Source organism: Gobius niger, assembly GCF_951799975.1.
Source record: "Gobius niger genome assembly, chromosome: 4".
Classification (NCBI taxonomy): domain Eukaryota; kingdom Metazoa; phylum Chordata; class Actinopteri; order Gobiiformes; family Gobiidae; genus Gobius; species Gobius niger.
In genome coordinates, this window is record NC_136855.1 from 29,873,703 (window position 1) to 29,895,972 (window position 22,270).

General features: G+C 39.5%; 1 protein-coding gene across 4 annotated transcripts in view; it reads left to right on the top strand.

Annotated features, from left to right (window-relative positions):
* phkb (phosphorylase kinase, beta) overlaps nt 1–22,270 on the top strand; it is a 106,901-nt gene that overhangs the window by 43,402 nt on the left and 41,229 nt on the right. For all 4 annotated transcript variants that reach the window (XM_079554679.1, XM_079554677.1, XM_079554678.1 and 1 more), the window contains 5 exons: nt 4,507–4,704; nt 11,005–11,062; nt 12,161–12,238; nt 13,670–13,828; nt 14,897–14,991. In XM_079554679.1, the coding sequence (XP_079410805.1) occupies nt 4,507–4,704; nt 11,005–11,062; nt 12,161–12,238; nt 13,670–13,828; nt 14,897–14,991 (588 nt within the window). The remainder of the gene's footprint in view (nt 1–4,506; nt 4,705–11,004; nt 11,063–12,160; nt 12,239–13,669; nt 13,829–14,896; nt 14,992–22,270) is intronic.

Genomic DNA, 22,270 nt, shown 5'->3' on the forward strand with positions numbered 1-22,270 from the left:
AAATCCTAAATGGCATAAACTCTTAAGTTGCATAAACGCTTTAAAATGCATTAACTGGTTAAATCCCATAAAGTGGTTACTTTGCATAAATTATTGATCTTGCATAAACTTTTATATTCCATAAACTGGTCAAACTGTTGAAAGTGCTTGATTGGCAGAAGCTGCACAAATGGCTGAAAGGCCTGGAGTCTCCCCATTGGCTGGATTCCCCCATACACACTAATGCAAAAATTTCAAACTCTTGTATAAAAAAACTGGAAATCTGCAGAAGGCAAATTTTTTCTCAAAACCCACAAGTTGCAGAAGCTGAACATGCACAAAGTGCAGAAATTGCATAAAATGCAGAAAAAAGTGCAGAAAAGCATGGATTTGCGGCAGCCCCATTATAAGTCAATGGGAAAAATCTCCGACATTTTGGCCGATTGCGGAAAAACCGTAAGTTGCAGAAGTCCCAAAAGTAATAGCAGCCTTCTCCTCAACATGCGGAACGTTTTGATGCATAACTTGCATAAATTGCACAAAGCATGAAGGTGCTGAAAGCTGGAGAAAATCGGGAAAAAGATGGAAGAGGAATAATAACTAGAAATGCAATGGCTGCGCCATTGCGATTGACTGCGGAAATGCGGGAAGCGAATGCAGAAATTGCATAAACTCTTCAAATTGCATAATAAAATTTGCATAAACTGGTAAAATGCATAAAATGTCATGTTGCATAAACTGCATAAAGTGGTAAAATGCATGAATGGGTTAATTTGCATAAATTATGTAAATTGCATAAACGCTTTAAAATGCATAAATCCTAAATGGCATAAACTCTTAAGTTGCATAAACTGGTTAAATTCCATAAAGTGGTTACTTTTCATAAATTGTTAATATTGCATAAACTTTTATATTCCATAAACTGGTCAAACTGTTGAAATGGCCTCAGTGCTTGATTGGCAGAAGCTGCACAAAAGGCTGAAAGGCCTGGAGTCTCCCCATTGGCTGGATTCCCCCATACACACTAATGCAAAAATTTCAAACTCCCGTATAAAAAAACTGGAAAACTGCAGAAGGCCAATTTTTTCTCAAAACCCACAAGTTGCATAAGCTGAACATGCACAAAGTGCAGAAATTGCAGAAAATGCAGAAAAAAGTGCAGAAAAGCATGGATTTGCGGCAGCCCCATTATAAGTCAATGGGAAAAATCTCCGACATTTTGGCCGATTGCGGAAAAAACGTAAATTGCAGAAGTCCCAAAAGTAATAGCACCCTATTCCTCAACATGCGGAACGTTTTGATGCATAACTTGCATAAATTGCACAAAGCATGAAGGTGCTGAAAGCTCTAGAAAATCGGGAAAAAGATGGAAGAGGAATAATAACTAGAAATGCAATGGCTGCGCCATTGCGATTGACTGCGGAATTGCGGGAAGCGAATGCATAAATTGCATAAACTGTTCAAATTGCATAAATTGCTTAATTTGCATAATCTAATTTGCATAAACTGGTAAAATGCATAAAATGTCATGTTGCATAAACTGTATAAACTGGTAAAATGCATAAATGGGTTAATTTGCATAAATTATGTAAATTGTATAAACTCTTTAAAATTCATAAATACTAAATGGCATAAACTCTTAAGTTGCATAAACGGTTTAAAATGCATAAAGTGGTTAATTTGCATAAATTATTAATGTTGCATAAACGTTTATATTCCATAAACTGGTCAAACTGTTGAAAGTGCTTGATTGGCAGAAGCTGCACAAATGGCTGAAAGGCCTGGAGTCTCCCCATTGGCTGGATTCCCCCATACACACCAATGCAAAAATTTCAAACTCTCGTATAAAAAAACTGGAAAACTGCAGAAGGACAATTTTTTCTCAAAACCCACAAGTTGCAGAAGCTGAACATGCACAAAGTGCAGAAATTTCATAAAATGCAGAAAAAAGTGCAGAAAAGCATGGATTTGCGGCAGCCCCATTGTAAGTCAATGGGAAAAATCTCCGACATTTTGGCCGATTGCGGAAAAACCGTAAGTTGCAGAAGTCCCAAAAGTAATAGCACCCTTCTCCTCAACATGCGGAACGTTTTGATGCATAACTTGCATAAATTGCACAAAGCATGAAGGTGCTGAAAGCTCTAGAAAATCGGGAAAAAGATGGAAGAGGAATAATAATAAAGAACATGAAAACCAATAATTGACTGCGGAAGAATTCCGCAGTCAATCAATAAAGAACATGAAAACCATCAATAAAGAACATGAAAACCAATAATTGACTGCGGAATTCAATCAATAAAGAACATGAAAACCAATAATTGACTGCAGAAGAATTCCGCAGTCAATTATTAATCAATTAAATATCAATTAAATTTATTATAAGGTGCTGAGATAAATAAATAGGCCTAGCAAGAATAAATATCAGTTAAAAGCTAAACCAAAAAGATGGGTCTTGAGCCTGCTCTTAAAAACAGGAACATATGAATGCAGCCCTCAGCTCCTCCAGCACGTCGTTCCAGAGGTGAGGAACGACCTTGTGGGGCATAGATTATTGAATCTATGGACATAGATTATTGAATCTATGCCCCACTATTGCGTGTTGTAATCCAATTTTATGACAGTCCAACGCACTATTAGGTGGTAGAGTTGGTAGAGTGGGTCGTCTCATGATCGGAGGGTCGGGGGCTTGAATCCCGGCTCCTGTCTCACTGTCATCGTGTCCTTTGGCAAGACATTTCACCCAACTTGCTTCCAGTGTCTGCGTACATTGGTGTATGAAAGAGTATGAATGGGTGAGTGGTTCCTTGCTGTAATGCACTTTAAGTGCCTTTATAAGTTCAGACCAGTTACCATATTTGAGCGCGACCTTTTTTTGTGGCGACTTTTTGTGGGTCAGTCAGTGTATTATGCTTAAAGGTAACAAAACAATAGGGAATTCTGGGCATTTCAGCTCAGACTTCCGCCTCCGCAACCCAGCCCTGGATAAAACAAAAGAAAATGGATGGGTGGATGGACTTATACAGCCCAAGTTTAGAGAAATAGGTGGTTTACGGAGAGTTTACAATACAAATGCATCCATTGTTTTCCTCCGCTTATCCGGGGCCTCCAGCTTTATCAGGGTCCTCCCAAAGGAGCTGGAAGTGTAAGAGAGAGACAGTCCCTGGAGCCTGTTGGAGGTTGTCCCTGTTGCCTTCTTCCAGGTGGGAAATGCCCGAAGCACCTCGGCTGGCTCCTCTTGACCCATAGAAGCAGTGTCCCCACTTTGAGCCCTACATCTACACCATTCCTTTTGATGATGTTTCCTAGTCACTGTAGACGATTATTGGAAAAAGCAAATGTTGGCAGCAGATCTGTGGGTGGTACGGCTCGATTCGTGGAGTCAGATTCATTCCATCTACCGCCCAGCTCACAGACACTTAAATGATCACATCTCCCAGCTCAATGTGTCGGGCAGAATAGCAGCCATCAGCCGCAGAGGAAATGAGTGGTAATTAGGCCATCCGAGTGGTGCTGTAGCCACAGGAGATAGATGTTCAAGGCCCGAAAGAAGTGCAGAAGGGCCAATAGACTTCAGGATAATCATAAAATATCAATGTAATATCACTACCTCTTCTGCTGCAATATTGGAATTCAATCTCCAATTTCAAACATGTGCTGTAGCTTCACTAAATGTGTCTCCGAGCTGATATCAAGTTCCATTTTCACCCATGAGGACATTAACATGGACATTAGAGCTGCAGCAAAGAATGGTTGCTGACAGCTGGCTGGGTGAAAAGTAGGGCTGGGAACTGTTTTTTTTTTATTATTTTGATACCAGTACTTTAATGATGCTTGGTTTTCGATACAGATGCCTGAATGATTTGTTTTATGCCTATAATAAAATATTTGTCATCTAGAAGAGGGGTTCCCAAAGTTTTCAGGCTGGGACCCCAAAAATTAACACGTAAACAACTCGAGAAGTTACTCCCTCATATGCTACTTTAGGGCAGGAAAAAAAACATTAAAAAATCAAGTTAATATGTATTTAAACTGTTAGACTGACTGAATAGATTTCACTATGTATATGCTGTTTTACACACAAATATACAAAACAAAAAAGTTTTTATTTCACCTTGAAATCATATGGGGACCCCCACGCAAGGCCTCACAACCCCCCTTTGGGAACTGCTGATCTAGAAAACAGAACAATTATGTCAATTCATTCCATAAAGGACTCTTTCTTTTAAATGTGTATCATTATATTGAGCAGAAACAAACAGGTAACATTCTTTAATGCTGTCCCTGGACCAACAGGCATCAAAACTTTGTCTCTAAAGATATCTTTTTTTTTTCCCCGATACTTTTATATTTTTGGTACCTGTAGAACCTCAACGTTTTTGTCCATACTGTACTGGTATCGTTTAACGGTACCCAGCCCTAGTGAAAAGTGCAGCCTACTCCTTACTTGGACACTGGATCAAGATCTGTTGTCTGCTGAGGATCACAAAGAAATGACATATTACCATGAATGTAATTTTGCTTTCACAGAACACAGATGCAGCTTTGCTTCCCACGATCAGCTACCCCGCTTTTGCCGTAGACGATGATGCCCTTTACAGCCAAACGCTGGACAAGATAGTGAGAAAGTTGCGGGGCAAGTATGGCTTTAAGAGATTCCTCCGGGACGGTTACCGCACAGCAAACGAGGACAAGAACAGGCGCTACTACAAACCTGCTGAGATGAAGGTGGGTATCTTCTAACAAATGCTATACTGTATCAATGAAAGGAATGAGCTTGAAATATTATCCCCGAAAAACAGTCCTGACCATTTTGAAAACTACATTTGTGCAAGTTCAAAACAACAATTGCGATATTAAGTTGTGGACTATATTGTGGTATGTATATATACCTCCAAGTCTTTTATTCACTTAATTATTTAAGAAGAAGAGGCACAATGCAGATGAAAACAAATGTACATCATAAAAAATATGGAGCATGTAGTTGCTCCGATTTAAAAAGGTTAAGAATATCATCATATGAGGTTTTTGTTAGCTATGTATCGTATCAAACTGTGAGGTTACCATCCAACACATTACATTAAAAAAAGAGCTCTTTTGTATGGATCAGGCGTAGGCAATTTTTTTTAATAAGGGGCCACATGTGTAACCTGAATTGAGTTAGAGGGCCACACTAATGATAACTATTGGAACTCACTTGATGGTAATTGTAATTATTGTATATTAAATAACAGAATGTTAACAAAGGGGCAGATATCTTAAGATCCTCCTTTTCATTCAAACTGCATTGACTTAGCAGTTTTGATGTATGTATTTTCATGTCACTTTTGAATGATAATATAGAGCCATTTGAGCCCACTCTGGGGGTGGTAGTGGTGCCTCTGATATTCGCATTTCGGCACGGAAAAAGCAGAAAAAATGATCAAAATTACCTCGGCCTCCAGTTTTTCCACCTCTGGTATAGATGATACTCCAAATAAAATATATATACTTCCTCAGTCGAACACCAGACTGATCCCTCCGGCGTTTCACTCCTCATTTAAAGAGTCTGTCTGTATGAAGAAGTGGCTACATTTGTGTGGCTGCATTCATTGGCCTTTCACAGAATCCCCTGTGATCCCATCAAAATAACAGCACATTCACAACTGCACTGAAGAGTGCGTGTTGTGAGTGAGCACAAGGCCTGACACTTAATGCAAAACAAATCCGCGCTGTAGCCTCGGAGGTAACCTTGCAGAATTAATGAGCTAAGGGGGCAAGCGAAGGAAGCCACACAAGATGTGGGCTTTTGTGTTTTTTAAAGGAGACATATTATCAAGGCATTTTTCTGGCATTTTCTGATAATCTATTATACACATACAACATTATTCAACACAAGAGGCAATATTGACCTAAAACAACTTGTAAATAGAAACGAGTCATCCATTTCCGGTCCAAAGTCTGCGTAATGGATTCAGCAAACACACTCAATACACACTTACAGTGTCACTTCAGGCAATTGTAATCAGAGAGGATAAAAAATCTAAACATATTTAGATTATGTTTAGCTATCATTGGAATTATTTGCATGTCGGAATTTAGCAGTGGATTGTTAGGCTTTACGTGGTTTAAATCCATATGCAAGACCTATCCTCATGTGACTGTCCTGTATCATTTTAGCTTATTCCACTTTATGAGGTTCTGCAATAAACCAGCGTCCTGCACCTTTTCTATATAAAGCCTTTGTTGCCAATAGGGACCAGTTCTCAATGTGCTTTAGCAGGACTTGACAGATTGCTGCTTGTGGCATGCACAGCTGCCGTGCGCCTATGAATAATGCTCGAAACAATATTCCCCTTTTAGCAAATTAGATTGCCTTGGGCTCTTCTAGATTTGCTAAATTTTCTGAAAAGAAAGTTGAGGTAAGGCAAGTAAGCTTTGCTGTTGTGATGTCCCGACACGGAAGTCACACATGGGGCCTGAAGGCTTACCAGCTAATTCGAAATCGCTCCACGTCTTCTATCCTGGAGCTGAAACATGATTGTGTAGGCTCTCTGTCATCCATGAATTGTCCATTGTAGTATAGAATTTCAAGAATTGTCGACAGGACTGGCCTGAGTTGGTTGAGTTGAGGATTTTGATGACCTCACTGTCATCAGAATATGGTGTAAAGGAGGTCTTACGTTTTGTTTATAATGGCGAAGAAGAAGCTTCTAAAGATGGAAACAAAACATCCTCCTCTCAACCAATACAGCCCAGTCACCGATAATCAAAAGTCTCTTCTACCTAGAGCTGAAACGATACAAACACTTCAAGGCAATGAATTAGCATTATTTATTAGCCTGACTTTGGGCTTTGAGTTGTCTATGCAGCAGGCAACCCAATTTATAGATAAGACTCTGATGCCAGTTTCATAAACTTAATATCCCACCAGGGCAAATTTCCTTCCGCCTATTTACTGTAATATATTTGCTCCTACATCAGCACAAACCGCCAATGAAATCACTTGGAAGGGGAGTCTGTGCCAGATTAATGCATCAATCAGTCTCATAAATATCACTATGGTTTTATATTTCCAAAAGCATGTCACGGTATACACTGATCGGGAGTAATATTACGACCTGTAAGTCGGCATGTAAGAACTACAGCCGCACATGTTTAACATGTAATTATCAATCCCCAATTGTGTAAGATATTGATTGATATTGATCAGAAACACCGAACAAGAACTGAAGTCATCAAGGAATTCTAACATGTACAGTTGAAGGCCTAAATGTTCAGTTAATTCTACTATATCCACCCTCTAACAAGCTCCATTACGAGGTTATCAACTTTAAAGAAGAAGTTGTAACTTGTTTACTTTACTCTGTAAACTAACATGTGCAATAATCTCTGCATCAGCTGCACTTTATTAACTCTTCTTCTTGAACGCTGACTGTAACAAGTGAATTTCTCCTTTGTGAGATCAATAAAGGTTTATCTTATCTCTTATCTTATAATGAATCCTTTTTGTAGTCCATCTGGTGTTAATACAAGTGTTGATGGGATGATTGGGGGGTCTTTCATCTCCCCCTGGTGTCTTTGTCCAGAAAACCACCCAATACACACTAATGGAATCACGAAGATGAAGCTAACAGGCTAACGGGCAAAGCTAACTGGGCTAGTGCCACTTTAGCAGTGTTTACAGCCAAGTTTGAGTGAAAAATATTACCTTCATTGTGTCACTGAGTTGTGGCATTAGGTACAATATCAGTCTGTCACTTTGTCTTTTCTGTCAGCGTAGCATTTACTGTCACGGACAATTAATGTGTAAAAAAAGTAACACAACATGCTACGACACCTGCAGTGCCGCGTATGGCCTCAAGGGGCATGACTTACTTAGTTCTGCTTTAACTGATCACATCATTATGTCTATCAAAGCCGGATAATTGGAGCAGCACAATGCAATACAAAAATGTAATATGTTGATAATTGTAATAACTGTCTGAATGCTTTTGTGATGTTTTGTTTTACCGTATTTCTTCTTATCAAGTTGTCTGAAAATCTAATTTTAAACAGATTACGTTTAAAGGGACTATACGGAGTTTGACAATCTTAAAATTCTGTATTTTCCTCCCCCTACACGTTGCAGCGATGTCCTAATGTGTAGAATGAGCCCAGACCTATTCACCACAACTGCTTCTAAAATCCTGCACTGTCACTCAAAAAGTGGTTAATTCGGGTCCGAAGTGCCGTCATGCACAAGCTTAATATAGAAATTGCAGTTATAAGACCTGAGGTGGCAGTAGTGAGTATAAAATGACCAACTTGCATCTAGTCCCTTTAAGGTATTCTTTATAGCCCATATTGGTAAATTGGACCATCTAGCAATTTCTGATGGATGACCCATTAGTGCTGGAATACCTAGCTGGAGGATTTAGTCTATTGTGAACTTTTTGGGTCAAGGGGGGAGACCGTAGCACCCAGTGTAAACCCACCCTGACACAGGTAGAACATGCTAACTCCAAAAAGAAATGCCCCACCGCACCCAGAATAAGAAAAAATCTGAACTTTCTGGCACTGTGCTGCTAAACGAGAACCAAAAAGTGAATTACTCATTTTAACATAGTATCAGGTCATGAAATATTTAAATTTTATGTTTGTCCATATTATTATTGCACATTTATTCTCGTGATTTAAATAACAGTAATTTATCGATATATATTTGCCGAACTGTCTGCTCTGAATGAGATGTTACCTCTTCTGACTTGTAGAATGTTTGTGCGATACCAAGGGAGTTTTCTGACAGTTGCTGAAGAAGCAGTCACCAGTAGATGCGTGGGCGGGGGTGCTCTGAATGCACTTGTTGTTGGTGTTTAGGAGGGAGCCCGCTGTAGGGCAGCCGCCTCTGCACTCTGTCTCTTTACCAGTGACGGGGCGCAGCAGTCTGTGTGATAGACAGTTTCACCAATCAGTGGAGCCGCTCGAGCACAAAACACTGGGGATCCCTGCCTGTTTACTGGCTCGACAGGCCCAAAAGCACAGGCCACGCAGGGTGACTGCCTCAGCTACCACTCCGGGACAAACTTTGCTTTCTATTCCACCTCCTCTCTCCAACTGTTCCTGCTAGATAGTATCTCTTTCAGAGCAGCATGCAAGGCCACAGAGAGCAGATTTTTATCCTTTGGCAAAAATAAGTGCATTGCTGTACTTGAAAATCTTGACAACTCTTACAATCTTTTGTTTGTAATAGGTAACTGGGCAGCCTTCTTCTACTCATTGTTACCCAGGGATTTCTTTTATATTTGTTTATTCAAGAATTTCAAACTCAAACAAAATAAAATACAGTTTGCCTTATAAACCACAAACTCAGTGCATAAAGCTTAACTTTAAGACTAGTCAGCACTAAGATACCTATTCAAGACAACCTGTGATATTGGATTGATTTAGCACCTTTCGAGTCACACACTGGTTGCCACATGTTAACTCTCTGCATCTATTGGGCAAAAGGCAGCCATACCACACCGTAGTGATCAGTGGCAATAGGTTTACTGTAAAATGGAGAGTGGGATGATCAAGCTTCCAAACTTAAAGTTTGTGCAACTGACTATATCTCCAAAGTATTTCAGTGTGTTCTTAACTGCAGAACTGATAAAGCTTCTTGGATGAGAGGTGAAACACTTTTGAACCAGAAATAACCAAGTTCAGAAAATGTTTCTTTGAAACCCTTTGCTACTATGGAACACTTCTGGATGATGGGAATACAATAAATGTCAAACCAGTGATCAGGAAGGACATGTTTTGTTCTTTCCTGGTAAGAAATAATCATCCAAAGCTTTCTGGAAAGAGCAGAATTAACAAATATATGTTAATAGTTTAACAAGACATTTACAGTTGTCTAAACAGCTGTGCATTTATCAATATATGCATAGTGCCAGACATTTAGCTGATTATACGTTACATTTATAAAATTGGATTAAACGTTTTTTAAATAAATATTCGATTCAATAAACTGTGAAATTGCAGAGATGAGCATACAGTTTATTCTGCTGCCTGCTCGACATGTAACCAAACAGCCTTATGTGTGTAGAGTGACTCAAATCTATAATAGGATTTCTGGCTGAGCAAGATTCACAGATTAATGCAACAACTCATCGCATCAGTTCAAGTTGGGCAAAGTTCTCCCCCGCTGCTTCCACATGCCGCCTCTCATTTCTCCTGGTTCAGCCGACTGAAAAGTTTCACTGTAAAACAGAGGCTCCTATACTTCACATTGATTATACAGTCAGTCAATCAGTTAGTCAATCAACAGCCCAGTGTTTATGCGGAGCAGGTAAGGTTTAATTAAAGCATTAGAGAGTTGGATAAGTGTTTAGAGCATTACGAATGCACACTCACGTCCCGGACTGCAGGGGTCACTGAACGCTTTGATGAGTGCGACACACAAACACGGCCTATGCAATAGTCACTGACTCAAGTAGACATGGGTGAATTTAGATAGACAGTGCTTTTAAATCACATGAATAAATGATGAGTAACAATATGGCCCATGTCTTTTTATGTCATGCTAAAGTGCATGTTTTTGTTTATCTTCTAGCGATTAGTCACTGGTTCCAACGAATAGACTGCTCTCTTTGCCAGTTCCACATGGATGTAGGGAGACAGCTACTTACTAGTGTGGGAGCCAGTCTGTGCTTATTTAACAGTTTGATCATGCTATAGGTTTGTACTTTATTGAATGTTCACTGCCAGTACTACTACTACTTACTAGTACATTCAAACAGTAAATACAATTGTAATGGCTTGTTATTACTATTTTTTTTTTTTTAAGTGTCGATATTCCATGTGTGTATGCTTTTCTTTATCAATTTATATTTCCCATCAGGCTCTGAAGACCTTCAGAATTGCTCTGAGCCACTTCTATACTTAACGTGCTCTTTGAGAACAAACCATGCTTTTCTGTGTTCACTGCTGCTAAAGTTCAGCCATCCATTTCCTTGAAGTCCTTGAGCTAGTCTCCTCTCCTGAAATGGAAAAGCAGTAATTCCTCTTCTCTCTGTCTCTTTGCAGCTTTTTGATGGGATCGAGTGCGAGTTTCCCATATTTTTCATCTACATGATGATTGACGGTAAGTCTTGTTGAATCCACAGCCTCTATAACAGCACCTCGAGTGTGTTATCAGTGAAAAGGCAGGAACACTACTTGTTGCTTTTGACAGGAAATTACATTTTGTCATTTCCTTGAAGGATTTATAGGCGCTTTGAAAAAGGTTGGAAGGTGTGAGAAATACAACGGAAAGAACATATGGGAACGGTCAGATATAAGATGAGGCTTCTGCACACACAAGGTTAGGACTTTAGTCTGTAAGAAAGTTATACCGTGTATTGTTAAGAATATTCACACAATCAATATATAAATCAGAACAGAACATGCAAGGTAAGCTGCGGTTCCTATTGCTTTTGGATAAAGTTATTAACACAGCAAGAATTTTACAAAACAGGACTTGATATTCAAAAGTAAAACCAAGAATGTATTGTTTCCAAGAAACCTTATTATGTCTTGATTATCAACAATTAAAGTCTATGTGCATCTTATACCAATTCTCAAAATTGTAATATTGTTTTAGTGTCACCTGACGCTAAAGTGGGCTAGCACTTCACTTCAAGTGTTAATATGGATTACATGCTGTGATGACAATCATCGCTCTTCCTGATGCATTTTGCTTCATAGTGCTTCACTCTGCGAGTCGTGTATCAGTGTGTCAAGCGGCTCATTGGCTCAGAGCATTTCAGCGTTAAATGTGTTGTTTTCAGGTTCATACTTACATTTATATGGTGCAGGTTTTCTGCGCCTGGCCGTGGGAAACGCACAAAGAGCGATCTATAGCAAATAGTTGACTAAATTAGCTCTGACTTCTTTTGCACATGTCGATTTGGTTGTGTTGGTTCTTCAGTCATATGAGAAGTCGCAATAATAAAGGTTGTCCACAAGAGGTCAGTGTTCAAATGGAATGAAGTGGCTCTGAAGCTCCAAATCTTTACAAGACTTTTTGCCAAGAAAGCCTTGAAGTGTCACTCACTAGTTACATGTGTTCAACAAAGAAACTTCACATTTATCTTTGTGATTTATGCATAACTTAATTTATTATTTTCATTTCAAACTTTACTCATATCCCAATGTTTTGTCTGGAGTTGTCGGTGCTTAAATCCTCATTTGCGTTTTGCAGGTATCTTCCGAGGCAACAAGGCCCAAGTCAAAGAATACCAGGAGCTGCTTGAACCTATCATCTTCCACTCACATGAGGGTGAGGAATACTGTTTGAGAGCACGCAGAAGAAGGAAAAACCCATACGTGTGCACAGATATAGAGCCTCAAAGTTGTGTGCACAGTTCTGTTCTCCATGCCTTCTTTTGAGTGCTAAAAAACTTCCCGTTATTTTATCCAGCCCTCCATATTCATAGACCTCATACTGTGGCTGAGACTCACGGGGGCGTTACATCGGAGTTAACTCGTGCTCTTTTCAAGCATCATGCACTTTTCACCTGCGCAGAGAGGGGAGACAGGCAAATGATAAGGATAACTGCAGCTTAGGGTCCGTCTATAGTGGAAGAGGCATAATTGGAGAGAAGAGAGGATAATATGGCGCTGACTTAAGTTGGCCCCAATGTCTCCACAGTGTCTTTGCATTGGATATGTGATAACTAACAATACCCATCAAGTTAATTGGAGAACTTGAAGGAACAATAGTATTTTTTACATTTTGTTAATGGTACCATGTGCACAGTTCTTGAGATTGTTATGAGCTGTGAAGACAGACACAAAACAAAGTTCTGTGACTTTTCATCACCGTTCGTAAAAAAATAAATAACTAGAGAATCCTGGAAAAATAGCAGCCTCAAATTAGCTCATAAACCCCGCTCTATTACTTTGTATTACCCAATTAGTTTTTTGTGATTTCAGTTGCAGTACTAATGATTGCGCTTTATGAGTGTAATCTATGTCTGGTAAAAAAGCTTTGGATTTTTTTTGCTCTTGATGCTATATAGTTAAAGAAACTGCTATTGCCATGTTGCAAACATGTGTTGGAACAATCCATTTGTAATGTTGATAGGACTGGATGCGATGTCATCAGTGTAATACCAAGACAAAAGAGTTAAAAGTAAAACTGGTATACAATAAAAATAAATCTTACAATGCCGTGTGGGTCCTGATAGAACTAAGAAACGTACGTGTTTGTCTCAGCACACAGAATTTTGACAATATGATTCTAGTCTATTCGGTTATAGATAAGAGATAATGCAACACAGGTACAAAAAATTATTCTGATTTGTGGCATCTGATTTGCCTGATGGAGGTCAAAAAGGAGGTTAAAAAAAAAAGCTTGCAAGGTGCAGGGACTGTTATTTTTATTCATAGCATACTGAAAATGTATCATTCTGGTACTGTAATTGAAGTACCATTTAAGTACTGGTATAAAAAAGTAAGTTGCCCAGCCCTGTATGTGTTCTTTTGTATTTGAATTGCAACATAGGCACCACTTCACTAAAGCTTTACTGCAGCAAATCTAAATCTATTATTCTCATCCATAGTTATGCTAATCATATGCAGTATGTTGCACGCAGACATATCATGGCCTCATGCGTTTCTGTCTCAAGTCTTATCAGTCGTTGTTTCTTTTTCTTTTTTAACATCATCAATTTATTTGTGTTGAATCCATCTTTGTTCCTCTTCCCAGGTCATGCTATCATTCCTAAATACTACCACGTCCCAGCGGACTTTGTGGAGGCTGAGCAAAACAAACATGGCAGCCAGAAGCGTTTCCCTAGCAACAGTGGCCATGATGGAAACGTCTTCTTGTGGGGTCAAGCTCTGTACAATATTGCCAAGCTGCTGGGTAATATGTCCTCTTTTTGTTCTCCCAATGCTAATCATATAGCTTATTAAAATGCAAAGCAGCTCTTTGAAACTGCTCTTCTTTGAAACTCATTGCTAAATCCTTAATCGGATCCTTCTTTATTGACTGTATAATATACAGTGCCTCTCGAAAGTATTCATACACCTTGAACTTTTGCACATTTTGTCATATTTATAACCCTAAACATAAAGATTCTATTTTGATTTTTTTACTGAACGTTCACACACAAGTAACAGACAACTGTGAAGTGAAAGCAAAATGATACCTGTTTCTGTTATTTTTCAAAAAATAGAAAAGTGAAAAGTAGGGCGTGCATAAGTATTCATACAGCATTTTTTGAGTGCATTAAATTGCCTTTATAACATTCCTAATGACTCCAGAATGTTCACTCCTTGGCCTAACGGTTAAACAGAGGCCACCTGTGTGTAATCTGCTCTCAGTATAATTTCAGCTGTTCTTTTAGGCCCTCAGAGCTGTGGTCGGAGTGTATTGGTCACTAAACAACATCATGAAGGTCCAGGAGCACCAGAGAGGTCAGGGATAAAGCTGTGGAGAAGTTTAAAGGAGCGTTAAGTTACACAAAGATTTCCCAAGATTTAAACATCTCCCGGAGCACTATTCAATCCATCATTCAGAAATGGAAAGAGTATAGCACCACTGCCAACTTACCTACTTACTTTTCTATTTTTTGAAAAATAACAGAATCATGTATCATTTTGCTTTCACTTCACAGTTGTCTGTTACTTGTGTGTGAACGTTCAGTAAAAGGAAAAAATCGAAATAAAATCTTTATGTTTAGGGTTGTAAACATGACAAAATGTGCAAAAGTTCAAGGTGTATGAATACTTTCGAGAGGCACTGTAGCTGCATATATGTGGGAGAAAATACAGTATCTTTGTGCTTATGAAAGCTAATGATAACTTGTTGATTTCTCCTATACGTCATCCATTAGCCTTGTCATCCTTGTGGGCATTAAACGGTATCTCTGTCCATCTCGTCTGTTCCATGTCTGAGCGCTTGTGGGTGTGTTTTGTGTGTGCATTGCAGTGGATGAGCTAATTAGCCCGAAAGATATCGACCCTATTCATCGTTATGTGCCGCGCCAGGACCAGCGCAACGTCAGCATGAGATACTCCAATCAGGTAAGCTCCACACGAGGCTCAGATCGCATCTACAGTAATATCCGACTACCTCCAATGTCTATTCTTATCCTACATTGATTCCAGCCTTTGTCTCTTGCTCTGATATGACCATGAACAACTCTTTCCAAACCATAAGCACTATAACGGAATATGTTCAAAGATGCTTCAATAAGTTATATCTTTTTTGGTTCGTTTTTATTTAATTTTGACACACAAATCAAATGTTTTCACCTATTTCAACACAGAGGCTATGTTCTAAGCAGAGTTCATAACAGTCTGTTGTGTCACACATTTATTTCGCTTGCATCATAAATAACTTGAGCTTATGGATGCTCAATGAAAGAAAAAAAAATCGTTGTTGCTTCCGGGTTCAAAATGAGAGAATATAACTATTATTTACAAATTGACCCATATATAAAATTATATTCAAAATAGAGCATGACGTTCTTCCAGACTACCCATAATGAATATGTTAACAATAACCAAACGCCAAAGCTCTTGATTACCTATACATCTACGTTCCTACCCTCGCCTATGGTCATGAGATCTGGGTAATGACCCAAAAGGCAGGCATGTTCTATGGGGAGGAGGCCTCGTGGAAGCCCCAGGACACACTGGAGGGACAATGTCTCTGAGCTGGCCTGGTGTCGCCTCGGGGTCCCCCAGAACAGCTGGAGGAGGTCTGTGTGGATCAGGAAGTCTGGCCATCTCTGCGAAGACTGCTGCCTCCGCGACCTGACCCCGGATAAAGCGGAAGAACATGGATTAATGTATGGATGGATAATCAAACGCATTAATACAGACTAATTTTTAATCACTTGACATCTTAATCGGTCACAGAAATTTTTATTTAGTAGTGGTGGAAAGTAGTGGCACGAATAGCTACTGAAGTATCAAGTGATGCAGCTGAATAGACCAGGGGATCCCAAAGAAAGTCCCTCAGACCAGGTTTTTGTGGCCTTAGGGGGTATTATTGACATCACCAGAGATGGTACTTTATACTGCATGTTTGATAATTCCACACATTTAAAATCTCCAAAAATACTTTTTTTTTTATTGTAAGACAGAACTGGCATTGAGGTTTCAAGCCTAAATAAAGGTGGGGAATGGTTTAAAACCACCATCTGTGGCCCCTTGGAATAGGCAAACCTAAAATAACATGATCTTTCTAATATTTCCAAACTATATACCATTAACATTGAATAAAATAAATGATTTGTAAGACACACACAAATGTATAAGGTTACATTTATTTTCTTACGGCAACATGAAGTTTTTGTCTGACAGATTTACTCACATTTGAAGAAGTGATACTTGCTCTACTTGCTCTCATGTTGGGATTTGGGTGGAAAATCCTAGGTTTTCACCTTGTCATGTCATTGGAAGATTTTTTGATGCATCACCAAATGTGTATTTTGTCATTGGGGTTTTTCATCTCGATAACACCTTGTAGAAAGTGGATTTGGGGCTGAGGTGACAGCTTGTTGTGAGTGTGACTTCTGATAGCAGCAGCCTCTGCACAAGAATCGACAAAGGGAAAGTCTCTTTCTGTTGGATTCAACACGTAGGGGAGATATTTGAGAGGAGTGACTAGGTTTGTAAAAAGTTGGAAAAAAGTATTGTTTGGCTTTTTCGTTATTTGATTAGAAGTGGCATTTTTGCATTGTCTTAATATTAATCTTGTGGATTTGACTATTAAAATGGCAAAAAATTATAAATGATTATCAGTCTACTCCAGTGGTTCCCAAAGTGGGGTCTGGGGCCTCTTGTAAAACAAGCACATTGAACAAAATTTGAAAGGAGATAGTAAGCAAAATCTACTACTTTTAAAACTTTATTGTTTATTCTTGCAACCATTGCGTATTGTCTTTTTCATTTTAGCTTAAAAATAATGACAAATTCCTTAAAGTTTTGTAAATGATTATTATTAGGGGCGCTCCGAGGGATTACTCTATGGGTTTTCAATCTTGTTTGCCGCATAAGCTACTTTTCTGAAATATTCAGTGGGAACCATATGTACACTTTATAAAAAGACACATTTGCATTTTTTTCTCAGTGTCTGACATGAAAGCAGAATTTACTTTAACTTTTTTAGGTCAATTGGAATTGGAAGTCTGGTTCCTCATTGGGTGCAATTTCAAGACAGTTGAAGGTCCAGGTTCATTGGTTAAAACAATGATGGAAATGACCAGTCATCCTACAGATCAGGCGAGTTCTGTCTCCCAGATATGAACGTGCTGTGGTCTGAAATGTGAATATCAACCCAAGACCGCATGCAAAAGACCTGGTGAACATACTGAAACTGGTAATCCAAAGTGAAACAAGTATTGTACCGACATGGGCAGAGAGGGCACTCTGCTAGGAAGAAGCTCTTACTCCTAAAGAAACATGTAAAGGCCAGTTTGGAGTTTGCAAATGAAAAAAAGACTAGGTTTTAGAGACATTTTCTGTGGTCTGACAAAAAAAAAGTTTGCGGCTGATAGAAAGAACTCCTCTTGCCTGTAACAAGTTGGAGCCTATTGAGTCTATTCATACCAGGGGTTTTATTTCTTCAGAGACCTCTCACTTCGCCTTGTTTGGACAGTTTGACATGTTTGTGAAAAGGTTTTAGACTTGTAAACAAAAGCCAAGCCCTGAACTAGTCAATACGGTCATACTTCACTGTGTTCACTGTCTCCCGGTTCTGGATTCATCTTAAGTGCATCTGCCGTTTCATCTCATTTTTAGGGCACCTTCTCTCACCAAAAGCACAGTTATCCAACAGCACTTATTATTGCACATACCGCCGGAATATTTCTGATTTACTTCTCCACATTCTGAACCTTATTTTTCTGTTACAGTAAATATCATGGTAATCAAAAGCCTCAGTGGTTTTATCATTTGCTGCTAATTCCGCATAACACTTTCGTTGGCATCCGAGGACACGCATTTCAGCGAGAGAATGATTTTCTGTTGCTGCGTAATTTTGAACTTAAGGGATCACAACAGAATACTCTTATTTGGAAAAGATTTGAAGATGGATTACAGCGCTTTAGTAGCTTTTCCCCGCTAAATTCTTGTGAACATATGAAATTGCTTTTGAGTGAAATGTGTTGTTAGTGGTTTGGTAAAGCTTAGCAGATTCTATGACGGAAAAAGCAGAGAATCCTCACACTTATGGTGGTTTGGCGCTGAGGGAAATTACGGCTTTTTGTTTATTCATGTCGCTAATCTGCCAGGGTCAAATGGCCAAACAAATTGAAGGCTCCTCATTCTGTATTCCCTCTGTACTTCACTCTCTGACTTCTCTCTTTATCTTGTTTACTGAATGTGGCATTTTAAGTTGTTTTAGGGAGGAAGAAAAGTTGATAAGAACCAAAGTGTCCTACCTTTATCCAACCCTTTTTGGCAGGAAATAGTTAGAGAGGCTAATCATATTTAGCTCTCTTAAGAAATCATGTTAGCCTTTTGCGATTTCATTCATTGATTTTGATGAAGTAATTTTTAGGGCCAAATTTCACGTGCCTTTACTAGAATGATTTGATCAAACAGATTAACACAGTGAAATAGTCAAGTAGATGGGAAATATCCGGCAATCCACAGTGGCACTATTCATCAGCAAGGGGGGAAAAAATTAATTTATTTTTCGCGATTTTATCCCGTAATTTTGGGGGGATTTTGCGTTTGTGGGATCAGAATAGTATTTTTCATACTTTTCAGCAACTCCCTCCCCGTCGCAGTTTGGGGTCCGGCTACAACAGAAGAGTCGGAGGGTTTTGGAGTCCGCTGCTGTGTTTTGGAGGGAACATGCATGTGTAAGTGTGCACAGCAGCTGTCTCATTGCCTTTGCATCAGTGAGTGTTTGGTCTCAGGCGCAGAGCCACATGGGCGTGCTGAGCCTTCACATGCTGTTAGGTCTGATAGGTCCGCTCCCCCGCGTCGCCCGCTGTGTGAATTATTTTTGCTAAAGCATATGGAGCGCATGCGGGGAAGAAGATCTGATCTGTGCATGTCACTGCTTTGGCTTTAGATCCAATCTATAGAGGGTGGGAATGTTATTTATAGCTATAGGGTTATGCGTTTTGTTCATGTGGCGCTATTGTTTTGCACAGACTTCTTTAGGTTTTATGCAGTCATAAATTCAACTTTGGTTATCTTGGCAATGCAAATTTAGACTTGTTTCTGGTTATATCGTGTTTTCACAAAGTATCTGTATTTACAAATGAGCAACTTGCATTAGCAATAAGAGTTTTTTTTTTTATTCCATTAGCTCTTGACTTAGTTCAGGAGCTATTCTGCCTGGGGTCTTCTCCACATTCATTACATAATACTAATACTAATCCAATCCATAATTATACACATATATTGTGCCTACAACCCTCATTTTTGCAAGTGGCCGGACACTTCCTAGCTTGACAAAGTAGATGTGGCATCCCATTCATACGTTATCCAAAATGGTGGTGTGTAGATCCCTCATTGTGTGTCTGTGCCCATGAATTATGGAATATGAGAATCGAATACTTTTGCAGCGGCTCGCAATCCCTGACTGGGTTTATTAAAAATGTGTTTTCTATAACTTTTGGGTTCCCTGTCCAAACTAAAGCACATTCAGAATCCTATATCCGTATAGAGATTATAGTTATTCCCGTTATAATGAAATTCAATTTGTTGTTTTCCAGGTCAGAGAGGTCTCTTCATGATTCACTCTGCCGAAACTGAATCACTTCTACTTACCCTGTCTAAATTTACACTGCGCTTAGCATCATATTGAACAGGTACTTCACAATGCATTCAATTTGCATCAAGATTATATGTAAGCACTACAGTGAGATTCGCCTCACACCGGAATCCTAGCACTCCGGGGCGATGGAAGTTGTAATTTAGCTGGTGAATGGAGCATTTAATTTTAATGTGTATTGGAGCTTGATATACGGGAACCTTTCTCCAAACCGTAATGAACTGTAAGCCTGATAAATAGAACATGACGCTATAAAAATAAAACTCCACAACACTGAAAGATCAGCAGAAAGGCTTTAGCACGGTGCTGTCAGCACCTCCACGCTCTAATAGCAGTTGAAAGGCGGGATTATTTTATAAAGCTTGACCCCCCTGGATAAGCGTGTTTTTTTCCTTAATGTTTAGCGGCTAACAAAGTGCGTTGGGCGCTTTCTGCATGAGAGGGAATCCTCGGGCTGCGAGGGTGAGTCAGATCAAACGCACCCCTGGGTGAATGGCGTGACATCCCACTGACTATTATGCGCAGCGGGCGTAGCAACCGAGGCATCATCACAGAAGTCATGAATAGCTGTAAAAGTGAATTTGTTGCCCGCCTTAATCTCCTTAGCTTTTCAATTTTGCGCCCTTTGCTTTTCCTTCAATGCTTTTTGCCTTTTACTTCATACAATTACAAAATAAATAGCTCGTTTTGCCACGTAATACAGGGGGTAACTGACAAATCCACCTAGCCTTTGTCATTGTATGACTCTTGAGAAAACCCGACGGGCTTCTTGTCAGATTTCCCTGTTCATACACACCCGCAAACATATATTCTGAACTCGGCGAGAACAAGGTTAATGGAAAAGTTGAGGAAGTGGTTCTGGCGGCTCGAGCCCGTCAGGCATCAATCAGAGATAAGACATGGGTCAGGAGAGGCCTCTGATTGGATAGAAGAACGCGCTGAACAAACACAAGTCCTCCCGGACAGGGTGAATGAGGTGGAGGGGAGAGGAGCGAGAGATGTAAAGGGGAGCGAATCTTAAATCTGTTTTGGAAGAAATATACTTCACTTGAGTACTGTATATTTATAGCTTTCAGAGGTTGCTATTCTGGATTTTTCACCAATGCATAAATGAATCAAATTACATTCACTGTTAAAGGGATTATGCAGAGTTTAAAAATGTTAAAACTAAGTATTTTCATCCCCCTACATGTTCCAGCCATGTCTTAATATGCAGAATGAGCTCAGACCTGTTCACCACAACTGCCTCTAAAATCCTGCACTGTCACTCAAAAAGGTGTTAATTCGGGTCCTAAGTGCCGTCATGCACGAGCTTAATATAGAAGCTGCAGTTACGCATAAGACCTGAGGTGGCAGTAGTGAGCATAAAAATGACAAACTTGCATCTAGCCCCTTTAAAGCAGTACTGTTACTTGGGTACCTTAATAAATCCTTTCCGTAGTCCCTCTGGGTATGATTGGGAATGACCCCCGGGTGCATGGCCAGAAACCCACAATTGCAACTTCCCTGCCTCCGGGTAGGAGTCACCAATACACATTTATCAAATCACGAAGAAGAAGCTAACAGGCTAACAAGCAAAGCTAACTGTGGGCTAGCGCCACTTAAACAGTAACTACAGCCAAGTTTGAGAAAAAAAAAAAAGTCTCCATTGTGTTATTGGATGCACAATGTCCTTCTCTCCCTTTGTCTTTTCTGTCAGTGTAGTATTTACTCTCACAGACAATTAATGAGAAAAAAACCCGTTGCTTAGTACTGCTTTAAGCATGTCTTTTAGTTGTATTTAACTATTTCACCCCAGTCTATGTGCCCACTACTGGCAACTATGTCATTTGGTATACTTGGAAATTGGTACAGATTTGCCTACTTGCTTCATTTAATCTACTGTATATCCATTATTTTGAAAATGTAATATTGATGTACTGACCATTGCACAAATATTTTGCGAAAGAAACCACTCAATGCTTGAAAATACAACAAAAATAATCGTATCACTTTTTAGTTTATAATGTTTTAGACAAATCTTCAATTTAACCTTGTGTGTAAACTGCTCAACTAAACTACCTTGTGTGTTTTATGTCCATGAGTTGGCACATTGGTGATTACCGGCGTCGTGTTGTTAAACTCTTAATATTTGATGCTAAAAATAAATGGAGCACGTCAGATCCAGACACGTGACCGGAAGTGGGTGGGACTGTTGAGCTGTATAGACTTTATTTTGATCACTCTTTCAGCCATTTGGCCATTTGCATAGGTCAGTCAACCCTTTCATGCTCAAAATCCTTTTTTCTTTGCAGTAAAATGAGTGCTCTCTCTCATCTCTTGGCCCTTGCTCTCTGTATGTTCACATCCATGTCCCGCTGTTTGCCAAATGGCCGGCGGCAGGAGCAAATGTCGGCCCAGCAGTCTGCGACAGTGAAAGCCCCAGAGAGATGGCTGCTGCCTCACCCCGCGGCCAAACGGACATCACTCACACACACTTAGCATACATTAGCGCTCAGCCTTCTACCAGCTCAACACCATTTGCATATTTTTGTCAGGTGTGGACCGAATAATCATTATTGG